The sequence below is a fragment of the Ruditapes philippinarum genome, unplaced genomic scaffold (assembly GCF_026571515.1).
Source record: "Ruditapes philippinarum isolate M1 unplaced genomic scaffold, ASM2657151v2 ctg67_1_1_1_1, whole genome shotgun sequence".
Taxonomy (NCBI): Eukaryota; Metazoa; Mollusca; class Bivalvia; order Venerida; family Veneridae; genus Ruditapes; species Ruditapes philippinarum.
Window position 1 is genome coordinate 503,917 of NW_026859561.1, and position 9,239 is coordinate 513,155.

At 33.2% G+C, this 9,239-nt stretch overlaps 1 protein-coding gene across 1 annotated transcript; it reads left to right on the forward strand.

Annotated features, from left to right (window-relative positions):
• The first annotated feature begins 4,190 nt into the window (after nucleotides 1-4,190).
• Nucleotides 4,191-7,072, forward strand: LOC132756977 (zinc finger protein 724-like). Its single transcript, XM_060748120.1, has one exon. It carries the CDS (start codon nucleotides 4,365-4,367, stop codon nucleotides 6,951-6,953), a length of 2,589 nt encoding a protein of 862 aa, XP_060604103.1. The 5' UTR covers nucleotides 4,191-4,364; the 3' UTR covers nucleotides 6,954-7,072.
• The last annotated feature ends 2,167 nt before the right edge of the window (nucleotides 7,073-9,239 follow it).

A 9,239-nucleotide genomic window follows, 5' to 3' on the forward strand; every position in this document is an offset into this window, starting at 1 on the left:
CCCTCCTGATTTTATCAATCCTTTCAGTCAACAGTTTGATGTTTACGGTAACAGCGAGTATGAAACTCAACAAATAAAGGGAAAAAACAAATCACGTAGTTTTTATCACACAAAAATATATGTTATTGGTCACACCGCATTGCGTGCTGACGTTTTTCAATCTCTTGGTGACATAATTTTCACGTATGAAGCGCGTGCGTATGATTCTTTAAAGTTGGTGCTCTATTAAAATCCACTAAAATGAAACACTAATATTTTCTTATATTCCACTCCGTAGCTTCTTTTTTCTGCTCGTTAAACAAACATACAAATTATAATAAACAATGAGTAAGGTCCCGATTTTGTTCAAAGAATTTGGTTTTAAAAAATTGTAAATAAAAAACGTACAAACTTTAGAAGCATTAAATCAATTCTTCGTAACATTTTAACCTTTATTTGCTGCGGTAATCAAAATTAGCATATGCATACATGAATGTTATCCATTAATTTACTCAAAACCTATTCGTTTACTTAAAAAATTATCATGACCGCAAGTCAATGAGATTCCCCAATAGGTCAAACAATCGTAAACATTGTCCGGGTATCCGGTTTCTCTTAGAGTCCGTGTTGATGCAGTTCATAATTCCTTATTGAACACCATTAACTCCAATCATTCACCTTTAACTTTCCATTTATTTAGTGTTTCATAGTGCATTCATATTTAAGTAATTCATATACCACTACAGAACGTGTCATTTCATTTGCACTTCTTATAGACAAAATCAGAATTCCGTGTACTTGTCAGCATAATGAATATTAACTAACCAAATATTACAGTATTATACCATTTAAATAGTTGAAGTGAAATAATAATCAGTGTCATTTTGGCACGCGAGACAATCAAAGCTTTAGAAAATGCATTAAGCGTTTTGTTCATTACAAATAAAGTGATACGTTAGGTAACTCTTCGAACCTGGTACAATGTTTGATAGGAAAGTATTTTGTAAATAGCCGCCTATATGTATTGTATAAGTAGTTCTGTGTATTTCAGTGTATTACATGAAGTAGTTGAATAATTAAGACTATCTATCATGTTTTTGTACTGTGTTAAAATAACTAGATATATAAAAATAAAAAAAAGAGTGAAAGATATAGAAAATGATGTCAATTTCAGGATTCAAATATGAGACTTCCACAATAATCAAAACGATGGCGAAAAACAAGAATATCTACTTAAGCGTAAAATGAAGTTCAGATTAAACAACATGAAAATACATGTATCCACGTTGAAGCTTCAATGCAGATTTTAAACCACTCTCGAGTTACTAATACTGGTGTGATATGAGAAGCATGCCGGTGGTCTAGTAGGACTCTAATCCACGTCCCCTAGGTTGACAGACAGATGCCCTAATGGAAATATTTTAATGCACTTTATATCTAAATGAAAATTGAAAGCTTTTATTTATATGTTTAGTGTCTATAATCACAATTTTCGGATTATCATATTTCGAATATTCGACTGTTAATACGAATGATGTAAATTATATATGCAGGCATTATAAAAAGAAAATAATAATTAGAATTTGTATTCGATTTAATGTATAAAATGTCTAAAATAGGAAAGATCAGATAAATAAGAGTGTTTTCATCAGTTCCTCAATATCGGCTTTAAAAAATGAAGAAATATAAATTCAGAAAGGCTTCCGTTTATGATTGTTTAGTTGTTTAGGCGATTGATCGCTAGACCATAGGAAAAGTTTTTGCGAGATGGTGCAGCCTATACTCTGTTTGTCGTTACCAAGGCAACCAGCTCGAAACCTAAACTCATCCAAGTCAGCATACGCCTTTGCAAATGGTTCCAACAAGGCTACTTTTACAAAACTATTACGAACATGTCTCCGCACTTTGCTACTGTACTGATGAAAGAGAGTCATCGCTGTGTGGAGTATGCTTATCTAGCTAGGCTGAATATCGCATTGTATAGTATTGGAGAGACAATTTTGTAACATTCTACGTCTCAGCTATTTCAAGACATGTATTTTTCATACAAATTGTTGAATAATGTTGATGTTTTGTCTAGACATTAATATATTCTTTCTATTTTATTGCATTTTCAAAACAACAGGAATTTGTTCCGGTTTAGTAAATTGAAATGGTCAAAGACACAGTCGTTTAAAATGTCGAATTAATGTTACGTTAAAAATATTTTCCCATTTCATCTCAAAGCAGTGTATACTGTGTAACTGTTATGATTATCATGCTGATAAAAACATATTACCGTTACTTGATGTGCTGAAAGAAGCATAACGTAACAGATAGCCAACCCATGTCTGTACTCAGCACTTTGATTTTATACTTCAATATTGCTAAGTAAATGTATCGATGCTTCAAGCGGACTTTTGTTTTATTGGGCATAGTTTTCAAAGAATCAACGTATGGGGGTAAAATATAGGTTGCTAACCCAGATGTCTAAACTAAGGTCAAATGAGCTCTAACGAGCTAATATTTACAGTGTGTTATGCAAAGTGTTTTATAAACATAGGGATTGCAAGTTTGCGACTATGACCGCGTTTAAAAAATGTGTTAATTATAGTACATGTATTGTATCTTATATCATCTATACAACTGATGAAAATATTGAAGTGGGTACATGTTCTATATGCATGCTATGAATGGTGGTGCATCATGGAGTACTGTTTAAACTGGCAGATTGTACAGATAGTTCAAGAGTAAATATCTCAATGCATCCATGCTTTGATTTTTCTTAGGCCAATAGAGTATGGGAGATCTTTTCTAAATTACATATCCTTAATCACGTGGCCACGAATTAATGCTAAGTATTATCACGTGCTTTCATACACTTTCCTTCATGCTAAAGTACACATGTACTTATCTACTTATCTTTGAAATGACAGCCATGCATAATAATTTGATGTATCAAAGGAGAACATTTTTTTTAATTTATAAAAGTAACAAATGTGCACTAACTTGAAATGAATAAAAGAACAAACCTTTAAAGTTTTATAGAGTGCAAACCATTCAATTGATTGTCATTTATTTATTTTTTTATCTTAATCAATCAATTTTTGGTACGTCAATTTTAATACGTTAATCATTTTGTCGAAAAGAGATATATGGGAAGTAGGCAGTAGCCGAAAAGAGTCGGTTGAGCGGTTTGATAGGTGGACTGACCGACTCTTTTCGTTTCTTTATAAAAAGAATAAAGAATTTTGATTGGCATAAAAGCATTTATTTAAGACGATATATTATTACAACGTGCCAATCGAACAAATCGACGATTATTCGTAATCATCTTGGAGTCAAGTAGTTCTGCCACGTGGCAAAAACATAGCATGCAACGGAAAATTAGTTAATTTCGGCACAATTATTATTGAAAAATATGCCTGACAATCAGAATCAGTTTAAGAACGCCCATTGCACGTCAACCAGTTAAAACTAAATCTGAAATATCGTGAACAGGTATTCAGTATATCTTCCACTCGTGAACATCAGCTTATGGCTACTTGTGAAAGGTTATGCTTAGTCAGTCTGTGAAATAAATCAATTTTGACCTTACATACAAAACATACAAATGGCATCTATGTACTTTCGATTTCTAAAAACATAATAGTTCATATCATATATCAATAATGTACTTTTTACTTTTTATCTATTAATTTAATTCATTTAAGTGGACTTGTACATGATATTATGAAATTAACTAAACAAATCCCGATATTTACATACTACATTTTTTTTGTATTTGTTTACATGTTTAGTTTTTTTAAACATAAGTTAGATTGAAATAGGAAATACCGTATCTGTTCTGTGTATTCTTCCTATTACGTTCAATGTCCTTATTCAACGATCGAAGGAGAGGAAATTTGAGACTGGCAACGTACCAGTACTAATAAAATTTGTATACCCGAATATAAATGATATTTAAAGCTGCTTTCCAGAGTTTTGACTGTTTGTTTTCAATATAATTTCCCGGCCATAATATTCTATTATTTTGCCGCATATAAATATGTAGCAGGTTTGAGTAAGTAAATGTTATCTAAATATAGTCCAATAAATCTGACATAAATTTTGATGATATAAAGATACAGCAATTGAAAATATAGCGAGAGTTTTGATACAATTTTACGCACGGATTCAGAACGGTGTGAACGGATATTATACATTACTTGCTTAAGTTACTTCCCTTTGATAATATCACGCCATGTGTACAGGTTAACAGATTATATAGATAGTGTCGTTTAAGTTGTCCAGAAACTTTAGACGCATGTAATTATTCAATTCAACAATGAAAAAACAAACAAATGTTTGAAGAAAGTACTTAAGATAAGTAAGTTTTGAACAGTATTTTATAAAAGAAAGCAGTTATGGATATAAACAGTTCAAAAGACGTAACGACGGAAATCGAGTGTATGTGTGAATTATTAGACAAAAACATGTGTGACACAGCTGTGATTGTCATAAATAGAGATACTGGAGAAGTTTCAACATTTGGTTCTTCTATAGGTTCATTATTTTTCGCACAGAACCCTTCTGTAGCGACCATGTTCCGCGACTTTTGTGTAGTGTATATGAAAGGCAATGGCTATGACAATAAGGGAAACAAGTCGGAAAATAATGTTGTAAATAGTGAAGAACACTCTTTAACCGAAAATTGTGATAATGCAATGTGTGAGAAAATAAGCATCTGTAAAGATTCTTTAAGTGAATCTACTGAATGTGACAGTGATTGTCTTTCTAAAAATGAAGAAGAAAAAATAACCCACGTTAAAGGTGAAACAGGAAGTAAAACTTACTATGCAAAGCTTGAGAAATTAGCAGACGGAAGTGCTCTAGATAAAACATTCGGAAAAAATGTTTCAATCTTGTCCCCAGATCGCAATATAAAAGCTATAGATGATATTGACAAGACAAAATATAAAAATTTGACTGAAAATAAAGTTGGACATCAAACAAGATTTACATGTAGAATATGTAGAAAATCATTTAAAAGTAAAGCAGGGCTGTCATCCCACGAGAAATATATACACGAACAGATTCAGTATAAAGGGCTTGAAAAACTAGAAAGTCATGAAAAGAATATTAAACAACTCTTGTATACTAATAACGAAGGAAATGAAACATCGGGACCAAGACGCGATATGTATGAAAAAACTTCAGATAACACAAGTACCAGATACCTTTGTAATATTTGTTCGTATTCAACTGAGAGATATAATGGTATAATTGAACATACACAAACCCATGTAATTATGAATCAGTTAACTTGTTCTCTGTGTGACAAATCATTTAAAGTCAAGAAATCACTATGGAGACATACAAAGCAGCATAAAAAGTTACCACACATGTGTAAAACATGCTTGAAAATGTTCGAGAAGAAAGAAGACTTGGAAATACACCAAGTGTCTCACAGTTCCTCTCATGTTTGTGACATTTGTGACAGAGTATATGATTGCATTGGTCGACTTAATTATCACAAGAAAATTTCTCATGGGCCAAAACTGGTAAACTGTGAGATTTGCAGCTCGTCGTTCACTCGTCAGTCATTACTCAGACAGCATATGAAAAGACATGGTCCTAAGCAATTTTTCTGTGACAAATGTAGCTGCAGTTACTTTTTCATGCATCAACTTACAAATCACTTAAAAACTCATGATGAAAGTAGTGTCAGATATAAATGCAATGTTTGTCCAAGGGAATATGTCAATATTTCACATTGGAAAGAGCATATGAAGCTTCATGATGGCTCGAACTTTGTACAGTGTGACAAATGTGGCAAGTCTTATAGCAGCAGAAAAGGTCTTAATCTGCACAAAAAATCAAAACATTTAGATGAAAGGAATTTTGTTTGCCAAATTTGTGAAAAAGCATTTTTGACCAAACATCATCTTAAAAATCACCTGATTACTCATAATGAGAAGAGAGATTACAAGTGCAGGTTTTGTGACGCAGCATTCAAAAGGAATGAAGTATTGAAGATGCATGAAAATGTCCATACTAAAGAACGAAAGTTTATATGTGATATGTGTGGGGAATATTTTTTACGACGTTCGTCATTAAGGAATCACCGCCTTACTCATTTCCGGGAATATCAGAGATGGAAATGTCGATATTGTGAAATCAGATTCAGAACTCAGTCATCAATGATGACACACATAAAGAACATGCATGCTGAAGTAGATCTTGCACACGAAAGGCCATTATGCAGGAAATGTAAACAGTGCGGCAAGATTTTTGCAAAAGGATTAACATTTAGAATTCACATGGACATGCATGCAGGTATAAAAAGACACAAGTGTCGATTTTGTGAAAATGCATTTACTGATCCAGCAAATTTACGGATGCATATTAAAATTCATGGTGGCTCATTGAAAAATAAAAGACATGTTTGTAGCAAATGTGGTCTTAATTTTAGGTCTGCTAAACTGTTACAAGATCATAATATGACAACACATGACAAGTCAAATTTGTATGAAGATCAAAAGAACTTACGATTTGAGCAAAACGAAGGTCTAGACTTATCTTCAATGCAGTATAAACCAGTAGAAGGGGAGATAATTACATCTGATACCTCAGATAATGTACTTGCTGGTGAGAATTGTAAAAGAAAATTTGTTACAGCCACGCAACAGGCATTTGGAGATTTCAACTCGGGTCTCATGCCATTACATGCTAGTCATGGATTGGTAAACATTGGTCAGCAGCTCACTACAGGCAATTATTTTGGTAATTCAAGAACGTTGACATCAATTGGAAGTGCCAATATTGTGAATTCAGATATTGGGTTTTCAATTTCTAAAAATGAAATCGTTCAAATGAATTCTGAAGTTGATCACAGGCAACTAAGGTCTGATAGTATGACTAATAATTTAACTACACTCACTGGGTCTTCAGGAAAAGGAGATGACACCGATCCTCACTTAGAAGCCCAACCTTGTTATAATTCTCATCTCTAAAACAATATGCCTTTGTAATTTTTCATTATTGCAGAATTCAAATATTTTTACACTAAACTTAAAACGGTTACATGTTTTGTTTTCTTTGCATATTGTTAACGATTAAATTATTTCTTTTCTTCTGTGTGAATTTTTGTTAAAAAAGTGTATTACCCTTCCTTAATTTTAGCTAGACTATCTGAAGAATACGGAGAGCTGTTATACACTCGCACTTACCACGACGTCGATCTCGGCGTCAGCGTCGCCGTCGCACTGGTTAAGTTTTTGCATGCAAGTTGGTATCTCTTATACAATACTACAGGAGGGTATGGGGAAACTTCACAGACTTGTTCTCTCTGATGACACATGCCCCATAACTCTGAATGACCACCTATTACCGAGATATGCCCATTTTCTTACGTGACCTGTCAAGTACTGAGAAAATTCGGGGGGGGGGGGCTGTCGTACGGACAGCTTTTGTTGTTAGTAGAAATGTAAAGTTCTTTGTATAATTGGAAAACATTAATTTATGAAAAATAATTATTTTATGTATCATATATAAATTATAATTATTGCAATGAAGTATACATGATATTCTTAAGTCCCCTTTAATCAAGTTTGAGTAATAAAAACTGATATTGAAGTTTTATACAGCCTGGTCATTTCTCAACAAAAATAAGCAAACTCTGGTAGTATATGTGTGAGGGAAATAGATAATTGCACAGGGAATAAGTTATTCTTATGTGCTGACAAACTGGTCATACTGACTTCCACACATTCTTATCTTCTAAAGAGAAGATCCACCAGAATTTATACCTTGCCAGGCTTAATTTTCTGTTCGCCAAATTTGATAACATTGTATTCATTTTGCTAACATTTTGTCGTCAATTTAGCTATTATAATAAAGTAAGTTTATATAATAAAATGTGATTTATCTTTTTGTGCCCCCACGTTAGTGGCGGGCATTTAGATTTACCCTTGTCCGTCCGTCCGTCCGTTCACTTTTGTGTCGCACGTAACTCAAAATGTATTTGACCTAGAGTCATGAAAGTTTACAGGAATGTTGATCAGCATGTGTAGTTGTGCACCTGAGTATTTTCGTCTGGATATTTTTAGTATTTTCAGAGTTATTGCCCTTGACTTAGTAAAATTTTGCAATTTTCAATTTGTGTCGCATGTAACTCAAAAAGTATTTGACCTAGAGTCATGAAACTTTACAGGAATGTTGATCAGCATGTGTAGTTGTGCACCTGGGTATTTTTGTCTGGATATTTTTAGTATTTTCAGAGTTATTGCCCTTGACTTAGTAAAATTTTGCAATTTTCAACTTGTGTCGCAATTAACTCAAAAAGTATTTGACCTAGAGTCATGAAACTTTACAGGAATGTTGATCAGCATGTGTAGTTGTGCACCTGGGTATTTTCGTCTGGCTATTTTTAGTATTTTCAGAGTTATTGCCCTTGACTTAGTAAAATTTTGCAATTTTCAACTTGTGTCGCATGTAACTCAAAAAGTATTTGACCTTGAGTCATGAAACTTTACAGGAATGTTGATCAGCATGTGTAGTTGTGCACCTGGGTATTTTCGTGTGGATATTTTTAGTATTTTCAGAGTTATTGCCCTTGACTTAGTAAAATTTTGCAATTTTCAACTTGTGTCGCATGTAACTCAAAAAGTATTTGACCTTGAGTCATGAAACTTTACAGGAATGTTGATCAGCATGTGTAGTTGTGCACCTGGGTATTTTCGTGTGGATATTCTTAGTATTTTCAGAGTTATTGCCCTTGACTTAGTAAAATTTTGCAATTTTCAACTTGTGTCGCACGTAACTCAAAAAGTATTTGACATAGAGTCATGAAACTTTACAGGAATGTTGATCAGCATGTGTAGTTGTGCATCTGGGTATTTTCATCTGGATATTATTAGTATTTTCAGAGTTATTGCCCTTGACTTAGTAAAATTTGCCAATTTTCAACATGTGTCGCACGTAACTCAAAAAGTATTTGACCTAGAGTCATGTAACTTTACAGGAATATTGATCAGCATGTGCAGTTGTGCACCAGGTATTTTCGTCTGGATTTATTTAGTATTTTTAGAGTTATTGCCCTTCACTTAGAAAATTTTTGCAATTTTCAACTTGTGTCGCAAGTTTCTCAAAAAGGATTTGACATAGTCATTAAACCTTATGGGCAGGTTGCTCAGCATATTTTAGATTTGCACCTGGGGTTTCGCTTGTGGATTTATCCAGTATTTGTAGAGTTATTTCCCTTGACTTAGTAAAAAGATTGACAGAACAGTGGCGCGGTG

Coding starts and splice junctions, on each gene's coding strand:
- LOC132756977 (XM_060748120.1), top strand. CDS start 4,365: ATGGATATAAACAGTTCAAAAGACGTAACGACGGAAATCGAGTGTATG.